We start from the raw sequence: 20,175 nt of genomic DNA, 5'->3' as shown, positions 1-20,175 counted from the left end.
TGGTCTCGGCTCTCTACCAGCTCTGGCTTGGCTCACTGTCTTTAGTTCCCTGCAGCGACAGTTGTGTTCTGAGCTGTAACAATACCTCGCCTGGTAACAACTGTCTACCTCCCAGGGTCATTGTGAGGTCGCATGAGTCATCATATGTGAATTGCTAAGGGTAGGGTCTGACACTTACAGGAAGAGCTCAGCAAATGCTGGCTGTCAGTCACAGCCAGTGCAGAAATGGCACTCCTCTCTGTTGGGCCCCAGGTGCTGTCAAGACAGCCGTGGGGTGGAACACAGGCCCTTCATTGGTCTCAGCTCCCAAGGATCTGAGACACAAATGGGAGCCATCTGGTTATGTTCCCATGGTGGGGCACCTCCCCAAGAGGCAAGTGATAGAGAGATGACAAAAATGCCAAGTGTTGAAATTAAAAAGATAACGTAAAGACCGGTTCATCTTTGCAAACTGCTTTCCTATGGAATTTAAACCCTTTCCCCTCCTAACTGAGGAATGTCAGACACTCCAGCTTCTCTCCTTTCCAGAGACCCAGGGAAGTGGAACTCACTTCTGCCAAGCTCTCTTATCCCAGCCAATGGCTTCCCCTGGTCGCTGCCTCAGCACCAACTCAGTCACACGACAGACTCTTGGCCTTTTAAGTCATTAATACTCTGGGGAACTTTACCTCCTGTCGATGATGAGGACTCTGTAAGAAACAGAGTGCTGAGTAAAAAGGCACTGTTCCATGGAGAGGCGGGGCGCCCAGGGACATTGTTCACCCATGGCGGATTGTATCTTGGCCAAATGGTGTTCCAACCATTGACTCGGGCACTCAGGACTCCTCACATAAATACCAAGCACCTTTTGGAGAACTGTATTTCAAAAGAAAAAAAAATTCATTTCCTTATAATAAGCAAGCATTTGTTAATTCATGAATTTATAGCACCCTATTAGCTTCTTTTGCTCCTGAGCTTACCAGTGTCTGAAGTAACTCCCCAGTGACTGCTGGAGAGGGTTCCTTCCCAGATAGTAGCAAGTGGGACCAGACTCTTACAGGCCCTTCCTATTGATTAACTGGCATCTGTTCTCCAAAACCAGGTGCACCCCAAACAAGCACCTAAGAGGGAAGACCCAGTAGCAGTATTAACAAGTGCAAAGTCAGGGGCAACCTTGAACACATTAGCAACGGTGCTTTAAGATACGAACAGCTTCAAATCTAACTTCAAGAGGAGGTCCTTCTAGAGACAGCATTTCTCCTTTCCAAAGAATAAGTGGCTGTTTCTCTGATCCCACCCCTTCGGGAGCCAACACTTTCTTGTGGAGAATAGGCAGTATTTGGGGGCTGGGAAGAAGGTGGGGGCTTTAGCACCCCCAAACTCATCCTCCATCAAACCCCCCACTCTACCTCACCTAAGCCACCCTTTGATATTGTTATTCTTTGGCATATTTTTCTTAATCAGATGTTGTGAGGGACACTGAGGGCCCAACCATCCATGTTCCTTCTGTAATGACCTGCGGTTTGGATAGACCAGGAGGGCACCCTGGTTGCCTGAGGTGATTTCTCCAGTAGGAGATGTGGTTCAAGGATGGACGCAAAACATACGTTAATCTATTCAGAGTGAAACACAGACTTTGTTCTGTTTGGGACAAGAGGAGCCTTTTCCCTCCTCTTAGGAACCTTACCTTGGCAGCTGCCATCATCAGGAGGGAAAACACCTGAGGCCAAAACTGATGACGGCCGGGTATGGGGCTGAGAGAGTAAAGATGTATCCAATCGAGTCCCAGTAAGATAGAGAACTTTGGTAGCAAATCAACCTTTCAACCAGCCCTACTTTGGGATGTTTTAGTTGGTGTGCTGACAAATTCCCTGGTATTTGCACCACTTGGATGTGGATTTTCTGTCACGGAACTGTGAAACACTGTAATAAAATTATCTTTAGGAAAAAAAATCCAAAGAAGCCTCTTGTTGGCAGCATACCTCACGTGAGAGGGGGAACTGAGTTTTGGAGTGCAATGGCCTTTGCCCCATTCCTTCTATCCCCTTGTAAAGGTAAAAAGAGCCAGGCTCGCTATGACCTAGTAATAGTACTAGTAGGTATTTATCCAAAAGATAGAGGAGTGCTGATTGATAGGGGCACATGTACCCCAATGTTTATAACAGCACTTTCAACAATACCCAAAGTATGCAAAGAGCCTAAATGCCCATCAACTGATGAATGGATAAAGAAGATGTAGTTTATATATACAGTGGAATACTACTTGGCAATGAGAAAGACTGAAATCTTGCGATTTGCAACAACGTGGATGGAACTGGAGGGTATTATGCTAAGTGAAATAAGTCAGTCAGAGAAAGACAGATATCATACATTTTCACTCATATGTGGAACATGGGAAACTTAACAGTAGACCATGGGGGAAGGGAAGGGGACAAAATAGTTTCAAACAGAGAGGGAAGCAAACCATTAAGAGACTCTTAAATACAGAGAAAAAACTGAGGGTTGATGGGAGGGGCGGGGGGGAGAGGGGAAAATGGGTGATGGGCATTGAGGAGGGCACTTGTGGGGATGAGCACTGGGTGTTGTACGTAAACAGTGAATCTCGGGATATACGTATACGTATACGTATATACGTATACATCTCGGGATGTACGGATCTCGGGATATACGTATACGTATATGTATATATGAGCCAGCTCAGATGAAGCAGATGGTGAGGAGGGTAGCATACTGCAGGAGCTGCTCCCCAACGTGTATGGCACTTAGTAGGAGCTTTGCAAAGGCGGCCAGGGAGGAACACTTGTCATTTGGCTGGCTGGTGAAGGAGCCACGACCCCAGCCAGTCTGGGCTCAGAGCCCACGCCCTTTCCCCAGAAAAGCAGAGGCCAAGCAAGCCGCATGAAGGAATCAAATCACATGCACCCAGGAAAGACGGGGAGCGACGGGACAGACGAGTAACGGTGGCAGCAGGAAAGGGGTGGGCCTGTACACCATCTGCAGCACTGGTTCAGATGCACGCTCTTCACGGCCATTTTAGTGAAGACTGTGACAGACCTCTCCCTGAGAGGGAGGCCCTGGACAGGAGATGAAAACATCGACGGCCTGCGACGTTGGAAACAATTCACTGCGACTGAAAACAGAGTGGATTCTCCGAGGAAATGCTGTGAGCCAAGGCTTGCTTCAGCTCCGGGGGAGAAAGCGCCCAGGGAGCACCCAACGCCCAGACTCCGGAATGCAGGATGCCGCGCCCGGTGGAGAAAGTCCCGGCTGGGCGGGGCTGGCGGGCTTGTGCAAGAGAAAGAATCTGTTTCTGGAAATCCCGTTGCCGGGCCTCCTCCTGCGTCCCCACTCCCAGACACAATCGGTCCCCAATGAGTGATAAATATCCAGAGGGCGAAGGGAAGGCCGAGTGGAAACTTGCGCAAGCCCACACAACTCTCGTGGCCATGACGTAATCCCCCCTCCCCGCCCCTCCCCCGCCATCACCGTGTGCGCGCACCGGGGCGGGCGCAGGCCTGTGGGGGCAGGGCGGCCAGGGGAGCACAGGTGTCCTCTGGCTGCGGCGCTGCTGAGCTACACAAGGACAATCACGCCCCGAGAGGAGAGCTGACCGCAGGTCTGAAAGGAAGGCTGACAGCCCCGGACAACGAACCCCACGTGCCCCGGGAAACCCGGGCATTCCTGAGTGGTGTCCTCTATGCGCCCCCTGCGGAGAAAAGAGCGCAAGCGAGGCTCTTGAATTGTGCCACATAATTCTGCCCCCTCTCACGGCCTCTCCCACGTCAGCCCAGCCCACAGGAGGCTCCGGGCTGGCTCTTCCTCCCTCCGCTGCAGTGAACATACACCCTCCACAGCAGGGAAGAGAAGCTTAGCACCTCACACGGCTTGATCCCTAATTTAAACGAAAGGGCGAGAGGAGGCCCCTCCAGTTCCACTTCCTGAATCCCTTCTTTCAGAAGAAGGCTGGCCTTTTACAAAAGAAGCATTCAAAGCCCCAAACAGGATGTAACATTCTTTCTCGAAGCCAACCCTGTTGGAATTTTTTTTTTTAACTTAAAAAACTCATTTTTTTAGGGTAGCCTGAGTTAAGGTGGGTCTAAATCTTGAAAAACTCTGAACGCGCAGTGATTTCTCCCTTGGGAAATCTTTATTCAGTCCTCAAAGCATCAAAAGGGCATTTCACTTTAAGTGCTTGACTCAGAACTGGCGGAAAATAAGGGGAGGTGAGGGTGGCAGGAGGGGGACACTTACTTAGAAACAGACACACTCCAAACAACCAAATGAAGCTAGCGTTAAATAGTCAGTTGTAGAACTAAGGATTAAGAGAGAGAGAGGGCGGAATAATTATTTGCCCAGACGGTAGCTACAGTCAAACGACCTAGCGTAGGGGTGCGGCGGGGAATGAAGAGAGCACATACAAAATATTTTTAAAAATTGTTCTTGACATTCCTGGGCATCTTTTTTTTTTTTTTTTTATTCCAGAGAGATGAAGATTTATGTCCACACCCAAAGCCCCACATGAGGGTTATAGCAGCTCTGTTCATAATAGTCCCAAATTGGAAACGACCCAGATGTCCTTCAGTAAGTGAATCCACGAACTGTGGTACAGTCGTACCTCTGCTCCTCAACAAAATGTAAGTGACTACTGATACACAATAACCTGGAACAATCTCCAGAGAATCATGCTGAGTGGGAAAAGAAACCAGTCCTAAAATGTTACATCGGTGTGATTCCAGTGATACATTTGTGAAAGGACAAATGTTTAACAACGGAGAACAGACTGGTGGTTGCTTGGAAGGTATGGCTGTAACAGAGCAGCAGGAGGGGATCCTGCAGGGATGGAAATGTTGAGTCCTGGCTGCATCAGTGTCCTATTCTGGATGTGATTCTGTATTACAGTTACATTACAGATGTCACCATTGGGGAACAAAGCTAAAGTGCACTGAATTCTATCTTACAACCACATGTGAATCAATGCACAATTATCACAACATAAAAAGCTTTAACCAAAAAAACCCCACAACCAACTGCTCTCAGTAATTGTATTGGTGGCGGTATTAGTATTGCTACTCGGAGGAGTATGTGTGTGTAATAGGTGATAAAGCACATGAGTTGTTATAGGATATTCTGATTCTTTGCCCCCTGATCGTTGAGTGCTGATTCTGGGTGGAAAAGATTATGACATAATATAGAATATGTTAAGTCAAAAACTGCAATCCTGAGTTGCAGTATGAACTCATGATTTTTATCTACTGATACACACAGAAAAAAGGATTAACCCAATAGTAATGAGCATTTCTAGCACATAAATTGTGGTTCTGAGATATCATTTTCCACTAAAAGAAACCAGGGTTTCTTAGAGGGACTTCTGATTGCAGGTCTGAGGCAAGAAATGTACCGGATTGGGCCTGGCACAGCTTGTCAGGTCAGAGAGGGAAGAAAGGATCAAAGATTACTAGGGTTATATCAATAGGACTCAGAAGCCAACTGGAAGGGGCTTCTACCAGCCAAAGACGGGACATCTTTAAGTTTCAAAAAGGATAATGTCATTGTTAGTGTTGGGAAGTGGAAGTGAAAGGTTTCACTATGACTCTCAATGGTGACAGAAATCTTGAGCTTTGAAGTATAATTTTTCCTTTTTTTTTTTTCTTATGGCTTTTTGGGTTATGGGTCATGCTTGAAAAAATCAGTTTAAATAATGGAAGATACTCAAGCTTTTAATCCTACTTTTCCTATATGAATTTTACCACTAAACCAAAGAAAATACTTTAGTCCAACTAAGAAATGAAAATAATGTATCCAGAGGGAAATAGCATGGGATCCCTCCATACACAACCAATCCTAACAGTGCCAAACACCTGGTGATAACAATGTGTCCACCACCCAGTCTGATACACTCTATTTCATCCACTGAAGACGACTGGAACTATAAAAAGCATCATCACTCCAAGTACCCCCAAGAAAACACAACCCTGAGGTGCCATCAACTGAAGATGCATTCCAACTTCAGAAATGGTCGAGACAAAAGTGACCTTTAATCAGTCAATACCCATCGCATATCCTGACAGTTTTGTTACTGCTTGCTTCTCACTTTTCAGATATACAGAGGCCAGTATTATCACCCACCCACATCACTAAAAATTAAAGCAAAATAGCACATTATAGCAATAAAGGTAAATGTGTACAACCCTCAAAATACTAGTGTGCAGCGTTTTTTTTAAACCCGTATTTACCATGATACGATTGACACTCGTGATCCTCTATGGCCTGTAGCTTCATCCACCATGTCTTGTTGGGGTTCCTTGATCACACCTGTTGACATTAGCCCCTGATGACCCACAGAAGCCAGTCTTCTGCTGCAGCTGCTTTTCCTTCCACTGCCCATCGTCTTCCCCACTGTGGGTCTCCGCAGATCCTCAGCAAGAACAGTAAGGAGAGACAGTACCACCAAAGTGAAGTTTCGTAATCAGAGATTGGTCAACCTCTGCAATTATGTACAAAATATCCCATGCATACACATTTTTTATGGGATTCTGGAATTGCTGGCTATTTTCCATTTGAGTGAGCCTTGCCTGCCATCTGGCTGGCTTTGTCAAGAGTAGGCTGTAATCAATCCTGATTATTTTTCAAGATGCTTTTTCTTAATGAAACATTTTGGTGAGAGGATCATCTGTTGAGACATGATTCCAATCTTATGTAAGGCAAGGACAAGGGAGTGTCACACTGAGATAAATGGCCCTAGTGCATGAGAGAGGAAGGAGTGAGGGATGGCAAAGTCTCTGGAGTAACCAGAAAGCTCCAATGCCAGTCAACTGTGGAGTGCAGGACTAACATCACATTAGGCATGGGCACAGCTCACCGAAAACCCATAATACTAGCATCCCTTGCCGCTTTATGTAGGAAAATATACAAGTGCTATGCAGTCAATATACCCAGATTAAAAAAAGGCAAGTAACATGCATATCTAATCCATGATCTCTGGATCTATGCTGGCATCACTGAACTGGCCCATGGGCCAAATCTGGCCTGTTGTCCTTTTTTGTATGATCTATATAAGATATATTTTACACTTCAAATATTAAAAAAAAAAATTAGAATATTATGTGGCACATGAAGAGGACTTAAAATTCACATCCGTGTCCATAAATAAAGTTTTACTGGAACACAACCAGACCCATTCCTTCACACGCCATCGATGGCTGCCTCTATATTACACAATGAGCAGAGCTTCCACAGAGACAGTCTGGCCCACAAAGCCTAAAATATTTGCTATCTCTGGCCCGTTACAGAAAAAGTTCACCAACGCCCTCCTCAGAACTCAGGTTTAACAAGTTCTCTGTTAACTTTGCCATAAATAAAAGATAAAATCTGGATGTGTAGCTGCAAAACATTCCATATTTATTATTCTGTTTGCTGTAGTTTCCAAAGCTGGTGCACCATACACGCACAAGAATGCAAAACAGGAACCCAGACGGATGGTCTAATGTTTCCTGTTTGCTATTTCTGGCTTTGCAATTTTCCTACATGGCATGCACGCAGGGGAGAAAAAACAACAATTACCCACCGTGCTAGATTTAAAAGCATTTAATGACATAGCATATATTTAACAGGGCAAAAGTTGAGAGGTACAGGTCATACGACTGAGTGCCAGGCCTGAGCGACCACCTCCCTGCTCTGGCCCAGCCTCTGGAGTTCATTCCTATCAATGCCATTTTGATTGTGCAGTAAGATGAAAATTTGTCATTACAATCGTTACAGTGACAAAGAAATGCACACTATGTATCAAATAGCAAGGTAATGAAGCAAATTATAACACAGTGTGGCAACACACGAGCAAGTAACCATTAGAGTAACATTACTTTGTCCAGTAAATGCTTCAGTTCCACTTGTACACTTACCAATGATTTAAAGGGTTTATTATACATCTAGTTTTATTATACTTTGTACTAGAATTATCTCAAACATACAATATAATGTATTTCAGCAAAAAAAAAAAAAATTGAAATTACAGATTATTTAAAACAGTATCAGTTTTCTATTCCTTCTCGTATACCGGTATACCGACATTCTTAACTGTCCTTGCAGTTGATGCAGAAAAGCCGCATGTCATGTGTTAGTAAGTGATGCCAGATACAAACGGTTTGGTCTGTAGATTTAACACGGAGCTGCACTGTGGCTGCAGCGAGATCATAATACACGATCTGTTTACTCAAGGTTAGACCCGTCGTGGGCACTTCTAATAAGTCAAGACTCAAGGTAACCACTGGAAATAAATGGAAGAGAATGGTGTCAGGAAATTGGTACATTTTGTCTCTGGTGAGCACAGGAAATATTGTTTAAGCACCGCTGCCTTGCATACCAACAGCACTAGAGGCGGGTTATTTCCAACGCAGCCTCACAAAATTGAGGAACAGTTTAAATATTGAGATCTAATCTATAGAATTTCATTAAAAAAAATCTGGTCTTCCCTCTGCACCTCAAACTTTTGTAACTTGGAGATAAAGTGTTTAGGTATATTTCCCCCACCCCCCAAGAAATGCTCTATAAATAAAAAAAAAAATCAACCACATTGAAGAACATTAGGCACAGAGAGTAATGTGTTGGTTCTGAGCTTGCATGCTGGAGTTTCACTGAAAAGGTAAGAGAAGGGCAGGAGGTGAAGGAAAGGAGTTCACTTCTTTTTGCCAAAAATGCTGAACCTCTTCTCCTTGTCTTTCTCTTTGTCCTTCTCCCGCTTGCCAGGGCTAGACTCGCTGGTGATGGTGACGACGCTGGTGGGCAAGGTCTGTGCCCGGCTGGATGCTGGCGTGCTCTGGGTGCTGGCGGACACCTCGTGTTTATCAGAGGAGATGGCGGAGGAGATGGCCTGGATCCATGTGTTCATTTCCTCCTGGACAAAGGAGGCACAGGTGAGACTCAAGTAAGAGAGGTGGGCTGAAAATGCTCTTGCTCCACCTGCCCCACCAGTGTGCCTCCATTGGTAGGAAAGCTTGGGAACAGTGCATCTGGCCAACAGGGGCTCCTAGCTAACTGAGAGGCAAGCAGTTCCCAAAGAGGCCTGCGCAGAGTGAACACGGTTCAGCTCTCCCGAGAACTCGGTTTACAGTATCCTTCAGAAGTCACCATTCTAGTATGTGGACCTACAAACGTGGAGGAATGAGAAGACGGGTCTCCACTGGTGGGGGTGTCAGCTCCCACCTCTATAAATTCCTCCTTCTTTTACTTTTTTTTTAAAAAATGAAATATATTTGATATACAAGCCTGCATAAATTTAACAGAAGTTGGTTTTTCAAATCTAAAGCACTGCCCATGTTGTGGTTCCGTCAGCAGACCTTCTCTCCCTGCAAGGAGGGGTACAACCATGGAATGGTCAGGTAGAGGTGGTGGAGTGCAGCAGGGAGGCCCTGTGACTGGACTTCAGGATCCACATCCGGTCCTGGAAACACTTCACTGTGCCTCATCCACTGCAAGGGGAGTTGGGGGGTGAGGTGGGGGGAGATTTTCCACTGTCAACTTCAGGGTCCTGGTACTAGCTCTCCTGACAGGCAAAGACACAGTGAGATGCCATTCACTGCCCCCTAGAGATATAAGGGGAACCAAACAGCTTCCTGTTGTTAGTGACTGTGGAGACCAGATGACAGAAGCCATGGCTGATCATTACTTCTATATGGAACACTGTAGATAAAGCTTATCATGCCAATAAACACTTGCAAATACCTAACTACAGAGAGAAATGAATCTTAAAAACTTACATCATCTTTGGCTTGGAAGAGGTACTCATTGCCATCATTTAGTCTGTAAATTGAAGGAAGAAGTCAGTCACAATTTGACTTAGGAAGAAACAAAACCCTCAATTCCCGAAACCTATGTGGATATAAGCAGGCCACTGGAATCCTACCAGAACTGCCCATCAGAGCTCTGCATACATCACCAGCTGTGCCCAGGACCCACAAAGGCCGAGCAACAGCACCTTCAACATCAAGAAGCTATATAATTGGGCCAATATAATATACACAAAACTTAAATGTTTCAATCCACTGGAAGGATAAAAAATGCCCCCAAAACCATCAACATCTGACTTTGCTGTGACAAAGGAGCACCTGAATCATTGCTCTACACTGAATTTAAGAGAAAATGCTTTAAAAATTCTAAGTCCTTTCATTACATAACCATAAAGGGAACAATCCAACAAGAAGATGTAACAATTATAAATATTTATGCACCCAACATGAAAGCACCCAAATACATAAAGCAGTTAATAATAAACATAAAGGAAGTAATCAATAGTAATATAATAACAGTAGGGGACTTTAACACACCACTTACATCAATGGACAGATCATCCAAACAGGAAATCAACAAGAAAAACTGGCTTGGATGACACATTAGACCAGATGGATCTAACATATTCACAACATTCCATCTTAAAACAGTAGAATACACATTCTTTTCAAGTACACATGGAACATTCTCCAGAAAAGATCACATATTAGGCCACAAAACAAGTCTCAACAAATTAAAGAAGATCAAAGTCATATCATACATCATTTCCGATCACAATGCTATGAAACTAGAAATCAATCACAAGAAAAAAAAATCTAGAAGGAACACAGATACATGGAGATTAAATAACATGCTATTCAACAATTAATGTGTCAAACAAGAAATCAAAGAGGAAATGGGGGAGACAAATGAAAATGAAAACACAATGGTCCAAAATCTTTGGGATGCAGCAAAAGGGAAGTTTACAGCAATACAGAATTCACTAAACAAGGAAGAAAAATCTTAAACAACCTAATCTTACACCTAAAGGAGCTAGAAAAAGAACAAAACCCTAAACCAGTAGTAGAAGGAAGGAAATAAAAGAGCAGGAAAAAAAAAAAAAAAACTAAAAAAACAATATGAGAGATCAATGAAACCAGGAGTTGGTTCATTGGAAAGATCAACAAAATTGATAAATCCTTAGCCAGATTCATTAAAAAAAAAAAAAAAAAAAAAAGGACTCTATTAACAAAATCAGAAATAAAACATGAGAAATAACTGACACTAAAGAAGCACAAAGGATTATAAAAGCATATTATGAAAACTCACATGCCAACAAAACTGGGCAACCTAGAAGAAATGGGTTAGTTCCTAGAAACATATAACGTCCAAAAATTGAATCGGGAAGAAATAGAAGATTTGAATAGACTGATTACCACCAATGAAACTGAATCAGTAATCAAAAAACTCCCAAAACGTAAGTCCAGAACTAGATGGCTTTACAAGTGAATTCGACCAAGCACTTACTATTTTTAAAAACTTTTTAAAAGTTTATTTATTTATTTTGAGAGAGAGAGGGAGATAAGGAGAGAGAAAGGGAGAGAGAGCGAGCAAGTGAGCAGGGAGGGGCAGAGAGGGGGAAAGAGAATTCCACACTGCCAGCACAGAGCCCGAAGTGGGGCTGAAACTCATGAACCATGAGATCATGACCTGAGCCGAAATCAGAAGTCTAAGTGACTGAGCCACCCAGCTGCTCCTCAACCAAACGACCAAACGTTTATTTATTTATTTATTTTTGGGACAGAGAGAGACAGAGCATGAACGGGGGAGGGGCAGAGAGAGAGGCAGACACAGAATCGGAAACAGGCTCCAGGCTCCGAGCCATCAGCCCAGAGCCCGACGCGGGGCTCGAACTCACGGACCGCGAGATCGTGACCTGGCTGAAGTCGGACGCTTAACCGACTGCGCCACCCAGGCGCCCCAAACGACCAAACGTTTAAAGAAGAGTTAATACCTATTCTTCTCAAACTATTGCAAAAAACAAAAGAGGAAAGATAGTTTCCAAATTCATTCTATGAGGCCAGCATGACCCTGATAGCAATACCAGATCAAGATACTACAAAAAAAGAAACTATGGGACCGTACCTCTGATGAACATAGATGCAAAATCCTCAATAAAATATTAGCAAACCGTTGGGGTAACTGGCTGGCTCAGTCAGAAGAGCACTGGACTCTTGACCTTGGGGTCGTGAGTCTGAGTCCCATGTTGGGTGTAGAGATTACTTAAATAAAAAACTTAAAAAAAAAAATATTAGCAAACCAAATCTACAATGCATTAAAAAAAATCACTGCAATCAAGTGGGATTTATTCCTGGGTTAAAAGGGTGGTTCAGTACTTGCAAATCAATCAACGGTGATATATCACATCAACAAGAAAAAGGATGAAAAACATGATTGTTTCAATAGATGCAGCAAAAGCCCTCAAAAGTAGGTTTAGGGACGCCTGGCTGGCTCAGTTCGTAGTAGAGCATACAATTCTTTACTCAGGGTCATGAGTTCAAGCCCCACGCTGGGTATGAGACCTACTTAACAAAAACAAAACCAAAACAAACAAAGTGAGAGGGAATATACCTCAACATAATAAAGGCCATCTATGAAAACCCCACAGCCAACAACATCCTCAAGGGGGAAAAACTGAGTTTTCCCCCTAAGGTCAGGAACAAGACAAGGGTGTCTACTCTTACTGCTTTTATTATTCAACATGGTACTAGAAGCCCCAGCCACAGCAATCAGACAACAGAAAGAAATAAAAGGCATCCAAATTGATAAGGAAAAAGTAAAACAGTCACTATTTGCAAATGACAACGTTATATATAGAAAACACTAAAGTCGCCACCAAAAAACTACTAGATCTGATAAACAAATTCACTAAGGTTGCAAGATATAAAAATCAATATACAAAAATATATTGCATTTCTATACATGAACAGAAGTAGCAGAAAGAAAAATTGAGAACAGTCCTGAGGTGCCTGGATGGCTCAGTCGGTGGAGCATGTGACTCTTGATCTCAGGGTTGTGGGTTCCAACCCCACGTTGGGTGTAGGGATTACTTAAAAATAAAATCTAATCTTCAAAAAAATTTTTAAGTTTACTTATTTTGAGAGAGAGAGAGAGAAAGAGAGAGAGAGAGAGAGAGCACAAGTGTGCACGTAAGCAGGGGAGGGGCAGAGAGGAGACAGGCTCTGTGCCATCAATGCACAGCTTGATATGAGGCTCAAACTCACGAACCTGTGAAATCATGACCTGAGCAAGATCAAGAGCTGGATGCTTAACTGTGCCACCCAGGTGCCCCTAAAAATAAAATCTTAAGAAAAAGGTCCCATTTACAATTCCACCAAAAATAATTAAAATAGCTAGGAATAAACTTAACCGAGGTGTAAGACTCCGAAAACTATAAAACCCTGATGAAAGAAACTAAAGATGACATAAACAAATGGAAAGATGTTCCAGGCTCATGGACTGGGGAAAACACTGTTAAAATGTCCATACTGCACAAACCAACCTACAGATTTAATGCAATCTCTATCAAAATACCAACAGTATTTTTTCACAGAACTAGAACAAATAATCCTGAAATCTGTGTGGAACCATGAAAGACCCTGAGTAGCCAAAGAAATCTTGGAAAGCAAAAAAAACCAAACAAACAAAAAAATTGGAGATATCGCAATCCCAAATTTCAAGATACATTACAAAGCTGTAGTAATCAAAACAGTATGACACAAAAATACCGGCACAAAATCTATGGAACAGAATAGAAAACCAAGAAATAAACCCGCAATTATACGGTCAATTTATCTTTGATAAAGGAGGCAAGAATATGCAATGGGAAAAAGTTCATTCAACAAATGGTGTTGGGAAAACTGTACAGTAATGTGCAAAAGAATGAAACTGGACCACTTTCTTATACCATACACAAAAATAAACTCAAAATGGATTAAGGGCCTAACTATGAGACCTGAAACCATAAAAACTCTAGAAGAGAGCATAGGCACTAATTTCTCTGATATTAGCCATAGCCACATTTTTATAGAGATGTCTTCTGAGGTAATAGAAAACAAAAGCAAAAGTAAACTATTGGGACTTCATCAAAATAAAAAGCTCCTGAACAGGAAGCAAACAATAAGCAAAACTAAGAGGGAACCTATGGAATGGGAGAAGATATTTGCAAAGGACATATCTGATAAAAGGTTAGTAATCCAAAACACAGCAAGAACTTATAAAACTGAACACCAAAAAACCCCAAAATAATCCAATTAAGAATGGCAAGAAGACACGAATATTTTTCCAAAGAAAACATACAGATGGACAGACACATGAAAAGACGCTCAACATCACTAGTCATCAGGGAAATACAAATCAAAATTACAGTGAGATATCACCTCACACCTGTCAGAATGGCTAAAATCAAAAGCACAAGAAACAACAAGTGTTGATGGGGATGTGAAGAAAAAGGAATCCTCACACACTGTTGGCAGGAATACAAACTGGTACAGCCACTGTGATAAACTGTATGGAGGTTTCTCAAAAAATTAAAAATAGAATTACCACATGATTCAGTAATTCCACTATTGAGTATTTAGTCAAAGAAAAAGAAAACATTAATTCAAAAAGATATATGCACCCCTATGTTTACTGTAGCATTATTTACAATACCCACAGTATGGAAGTAACCCAAGTGCCCATCGATAGATGAATGTATAAAGAAAATGTGATCTATATGTATTTATTTATACACACACACACACACACACACACACACACACACACACACACACAATGGAGTAATACTCAGCCATAAAAAAGAATGAAATCTTGGTATCTGCAACAACATATATGGGCCTACAAAATATAAAGTTAAGTGAAATACATCAAAAACAAATACTATATGATTTCAGTCATATGTGGAATTTAACAAACAAAACAATGGAACAAATGGAAAAAATAGAGAGGAAAACCAAGAAACACATTCTTAACTACAGACTACAAAACGATAGTTATCAGAGGGGAGGTAGGTGGGGGGACACATGAAAGAGGTGAAGGAGACAAAGAGGACACTTATCGTGAGGAGCAGTGAGCAATATATGTATATAGAATTGCTGAATCACTACACTGTACACCTGGAACTAATAAAACACTGTACTGTTAATTATACTGGGATTAAAAAAATTATGATTCTTTTTTGAAATTCTGCTATAGAGCTGGCATCCCCCACTTTATAAATACCAGAGTTTTTAAATAGACATAAATAAAAGATCTAGATTTCTCTTGTTCTATGGTACATAGTAAAAGAAACTGTCCTTACAAGGCCATCCCTGATACTGAAAAGTCACTAGTTTAGAGGGCTCACTCATTCATTTCACTGAGGTACAGAAGGAGTGATCCTGGGGGGTGGGGTGGGGTGGGGAGGGTAAGTACCCTTTGCCAATATGCTAACCCTCTGAACCTGCATCAAGGGAGAACAAAGGGGGAGGGAGGCAGCCAGGGAGCCAGGCTGTCTGCGCCTTGTCTTACAGAGTGTAAACGTTCCAAGTTCTGAAAAGCCTGCCTCCAGTGCTCCTTGAAAGAGCTGAAGAAGTCACACCCTTTGAGACTCTCATTTGCAGTCTTCAGCCTATTCCAACTGACAGGACAGAAATGCAGAACTGAAGACCAAAGCTTTTCAGGTCCCAAGGCAATAGATCATATTAGTATTAAACTAATTAAAATTGTAACCACTACCATGTTTACTTTCTAGCGGATAAAATGATTTTTCTGTCCATTTCCCAGTATAAGAAAAACTTCTAAGCTTGGATCCACTCTGTGGGGAGTACAGGTGTGGGTTCTACAAGCTAAAGACACTTGGAACTAGATGTTACCAGAATCAGCTAGAACATCTGCTGGGCAAGTCAGGGGAGCACGGACACCCAGTTCTAAACATGTGCTTCCTACTTGTCTCCATCTGGCTCGAGGATGACTCAATTGACCCACCTCTAGCTAGCTCTTGAGCAAAGAATAGCATCTCCTGGGTCTGGTCTGGATAAGCTGCAAAGATGGGTAAACTATTTTTCTAAGCTTCCCTTAAATTGTGAGATGTGAACAGTTCACCCTGTCTTAGGAGACAGTAAGTTCCAGCTTATCAAAACAAAGCTGTTTTCTTCAAGGTCGAGCTGTGCCATTAACCACAGGGAGGCCGGTGACTGGCCACAGTCCCTAAAGATCCAAACTGAGACATGTGCCAAATTGGCACTAGGTTCAGTGGTGTTTTTTTTCTTTCTTTTTTTAAATATGAAATTTATTGTCAAACTGGTTTCCAACCAATTTGCTCATCCCAACAGGTGCCCTCCTCAATATCCCTCACCTACCCTCCCTCCCTCCCACCCCCCATCAACTCTCAGTTTATTCTCAGTTTTTAGGAGTCTCTTATGTTTTGGCCCCCTCCCTAACCTTTTTTTTTTCCCCTTCCCCTCCCCCATGGTCTTCTGTTCAGTTTCTCAGGATCCACACAGGAGTGAAAACATATGGTATCTGTCTTTCTCTGGATGACTTATTTCACTTAGCATAACACTCTCCAGTTCCATCCACGTTGCTACAAAAGGCCATATTTCATTCTTTCTCATTGCCATGTAGTATTCCACATTGGTGTTTTTTTTATTTTCTTCTAATGGCAGAGAGAAGGAAATGACTGATCGCAGTATCTGCCTAGTAAAACCAACCCCCAGAGTGAAAATAAACAGGGACATTACTCTTGGGAACCAAGGAATGCAGCACCTCTCACCTTAGCTTGAACACGTGTTTCTTCTTCTTGTAATCAAGGGCCACTTCACAGATGGCTTCTTTCAAACTCACAGGGACCTCGCTGTGGTAGGGAATTCCAGAGGCAGCGGTCTTTGCATCTTTGTAGAAACCCATTTCTTGGTTATTTATGACACAATAAACATTGTGCCAGGACCTGAGCAGTAAAGAAAGAAACGTCAAGGTTCTAGATCACACTTCCTTAAAGAATTAAGAAAATTAAGAATTTGATTAACATGAAAACAATCCACACACAATGTGATGTGACCCACTGTTAAAAGCCTTTCCTAAATTCTGCTAAAACTGAACCATGGAACAAAATTCCTCCGTGGGCCACCGGGACAGTGTACACGTTGGTACAGCGGTGGGTGTTTCTCAGAGTCTGGGGAAAAACACGGTACCCTCTTCTATTAAAAAAATACTCTTGGCTCTGATGGGAAAGATTTTTTGCTGGTGTGGATACTCTCTGCTGTACTATCCTCTTGTGGTGATGCTGTACAGGGAAGGCTTCTCATTTGAAACATGCCTGTCCTTAAGCAGCTCCTCCAGGACCTCAGCTTTAATCCTGATGTGGCCTGGCGATGTGACAGGGAGGCAAATCCAGAGCCATTAGCACATGTGGAAACTCGGGATGAATCAGAAAAGGATGGCCTTTCCTGCCACGATATGGCAAACTGTCACGATTTACTGATTTTATCAGAAGTTACTTTACTGCCACCTACCTATATTAACATATAAATTTATGTTGTACTCAATGTGGATGGCAGCTTAGATGGGATTTCCTGGTCTAATGTTTGACCTGTACAACTGTAAAAGGTGGTCTCAGGCAGAATGGTTTACTGGTTAAGCACACTGGCTTTGGAGTCAGATAGGAATTTCACCCCAGCTAATGCCATTTACCAGGTTTCTAAAGAGTGGGCTTTTTTAAACACAAAGAACCTCCATTTCCTTATCCGTAAAATAATAAAAGTAGGGTTTATTGGGAGATAGTGAATATAAACACCGACAGGGAGATATATCTGGGGAAATGAATGTCTTAAGAAAAATCTCACAAGAAAGAACACTTCACTTTAAGGAAGATTCCCCAGCCTCCATGTAGCACATTCCTTCTCAGGAAGTACTAGGAAGGCCCCTTTTTTGCAATTCTTATGCACACTTAACTAACCTTCTTTCTGTGAATAAGAAGCACTTATTATTATTAAGTGAGTAATAAGCACTCTCCTCCCAACTTCCAATGTCAGCCCTAAGAAAAACGTGACGCCCAGGAAGCCAAGAACAAATGGACTTCACAAGCAACCCCCTGTCCCCCCAATTCAACACGCAAGCGGATGCCTCTTTCTTTAATGGGCTGATTTCCCATCTTACTGCCTTAGCCTTTGCTGCTGTTACCTGCTTGAGGCTTTCTTATTGTGAGCCTCCCACTCGTGCTTCCGATTCAGGAAGCCTTCCATCTGGGCCGAAGGCGTCTCCTGGGTTCTGGCCGGCAAGGTGGCGGCACTCTGGGCCGGGAGGGCAGTCTTGGCTTTGCGGTCGGACGTGGGGGAGGGGATGGGGCTAGACTCCTTTGAGCTTGTTCTTTGCTCTGCGGCGCCGTTGACCATTTCGCTTGTGTCCACCGCTTCTGCCATCTAGGGACAGCGGAGAGGCCATTCAGCTAACCCCGTGAGCCACAGGGGCGACCACATACGCTCTGACTCGCACACGTGGCTGTGTATAAATGCCTGGCACAGATCGAGGCAGTACAGTAAAACCATTGCAACATCCCACAAAGCCAGCTGGACACCAAGGACATTAGAAGGTGGGAAGGGATTAATGCCTGCCCGCTTATGGGAAGATGAGAAAAGCGAAATGCCAGGATGAGTTTTACTGCACTCTGCTCCTCTGATCAATCCATTTTCTCTAATGGAACTCAGATCATTTCCTCTTGTGGTTACTTTAAAACAAAAGGACAACAGGAACAATCACACATATTAAATATGAGAGAGTGGACGTTATACAGCAGCCACCTTACAACCAAGGACGTCACCAGAAGAGCTGGAAGTTGAAGCGAAAGGGCATTCACAAACAGGTCGACAGACAACTCTATCAGAACTACACAGCATTCCCCCAGAGTAAGACAAGGAAAGACCTCCGGTTTCTGAAAATGCTCTCTGGCTCTCCTCCCCCACCCCTCAACACATCATCATAAACACATGCAGAAATTAGGATGACAATCATGCATTTCACATCTACCATCCCAGTTAGATTTTGGAACTTAAGAGCTGGAAGGAAATGAGGCAAGTCAACAAACATCAATTTAACCACATCTGCCGGAGTTGTATCGTGAGTGGGTTGTAGTTTGTGTTAAAGGAGCTGGAAAAGCCAATCACAGTCACTCAACACCACACGGCTATTTACCCCCAAACACAGACAGAACCAGGGCCTTCCCCATCACGTGTTGGTTGATCACGGTGCCTTGCTGCACTGAGACGAGAAAGCCCAGACACAGCCAGGCTTCCCGCGGCTCTGACCGGCAGGCTGGAGACGTCTTCGGGAGCTGTTCCTTCCCAAGCTCATTTATATTGTAACCCTCAGGGCTTTTCGGCTTTGGAAATGCAGTAGGGTCTCGGTTCATTATCGCTTTCAGCCTGTGTACCATCAACTGTGTACCATTAACTGTCGCGGCCCCCGGCGGGTACACCCAGGGCATGGGATTAGCAAGTTACTAAAGCTGGGTGTGGCTGATGCTTTAGTGGATTACAGACAACCTGCACCCCTTGTACACGGACAAACATGGAGGTGTCAATGGCAACGTTCATTAGATACGTCCCCCACCACTGCTGCCCAGAACCAAAATGACAAGTTAGCAGCAACAACCTCAGCAGGATAAATGGTAGAACGACCACCACTGCCTTCAACACTCAGATATGTCAACTCTCAGGAACTGGATCGCTCATTCAGTCAGGTCTTCTATCTACGTGGCTGGGTGGGAGTCAGGAGTTTCTATTCCACATACACAAACTATCACTGCCACCATCAGGGTTTAGGGTGAGACGAGAGGCTTTGCAATTTAAGGGTGTTTGTGACCGGAACCCTTTACCCACAAAGCAATGTGGAAAATGGAGTCTTAGGGCAGGAAGACATGGGGAGAGGGGGTGTACGTGTGATTATCCTGGTCTCGTGACACCCTGTAGACGCGTGCTTATGAGCGACAGGCTATTTAAATATTTCTCTTTTCTTTCACTTTTAAAGGAGAGATGCAGGAAGAGAAATAACAACCAAAAAACAAAACCCTGAGTCCAAAGAAAGTGAATGGATTTTGAAGTTGACAAATCTGTTCTAGTGTGGAATTTCAGGAGACTTCTGATGGGAAGGAAGTGTGAGTTTGGTCTGAAAGGCCTGTGCCAGGTGAGTCCAGGGAAACATAAGGTTAGTGTGTATAGAAACCAGGTTAAAAAAAATTAGTGCTGCAGCTGTGACTTAAAAACTGCTAGTGACAGCAGTGACCTGGACGGAGTAGCATTTGCTGAAAAAAGGCTAACATTTATAGCATTTGGTCAGACTTCAAGGTAGGTGAAGGCCAGGGAAGCCTCTTCTGGGGGAAATTCTGCAGCAAAAATTTTT

General features: G+C 43.3%; 2 protein-coding genes across 4 annotated transcripts in view; both read right to left on the bottom strand.

The window, feature by feature from the left end:
* EML6 (EMAP like 6) overlaps positions 1–2,160 on the bottom strand; it is a 313,172-nt gene extending 311,012 nt beyond the window's left edge. The window contains exons 1-2 of the mRNA XM_045054220.1: positions 960–2,160; positions 669–855 (exon numbers count right to left, since the gene is read on the bottom strand). The gene's annotated coding sequence lies outside the window, so the exon portion shown is untranslated. The remainder of the gene's footprint in view (positions 1–668; positions 856–959) is intronic.
* Positions 2,161–7,548: 5,388 nt separating this feature from the next.
* Positions 7,549–20,175, bottom strand: part of SPTBN1 (spectrin beta, non-erythrocytic 1) — a 199,863-nt gene continuing 187,236 nt past the window's right edge. For all 3 annotated transcript variants that reach the window (XM_023251677.2, XM_023251678.2, XM_023251679.2), the window contains 4 exons: positions 17,962–18,200; positions 16,556–16,729; positions 9,732–9,774; positions 7,549–8,869 (listed from right to left, as the gene is read on the bottom strand). In XM_023251677.2, coding sequence (XP_023107445.1) covers positions 8,651–8,869; positions 9,732–9,774; positions 16,556–16,729; positions 17,962–18,200 — 675 coding nt within the window. In that variant the 3' untranslated portion in view covers positions 7,549–8,650. The remainder of the gene's footprint in view (positions 8,870–9,731; positions 9,775–16,555; positions 16,730–17,961; positions 18,201–20,175) is intronic.

This window comes from Felis catus, chromosome A3 (assembly GCF_018350175.1).
Source record: "Felis catus isolate Fca126 chromosome A3, F.catus_Fca126_mat1.0, whole genome shotgun sequence".
NCBI classification, from domain to species: Eukaryota; Metazoa; Chordata; class Mammalia; order Carnivora; family Felidae; genus Felis; species Felis catus.
The sequence above is the reverse complement of the archived record's forward strand: the minus strand, read 5'-3'. Positions and strand labels throughout refer to the sequence as shown.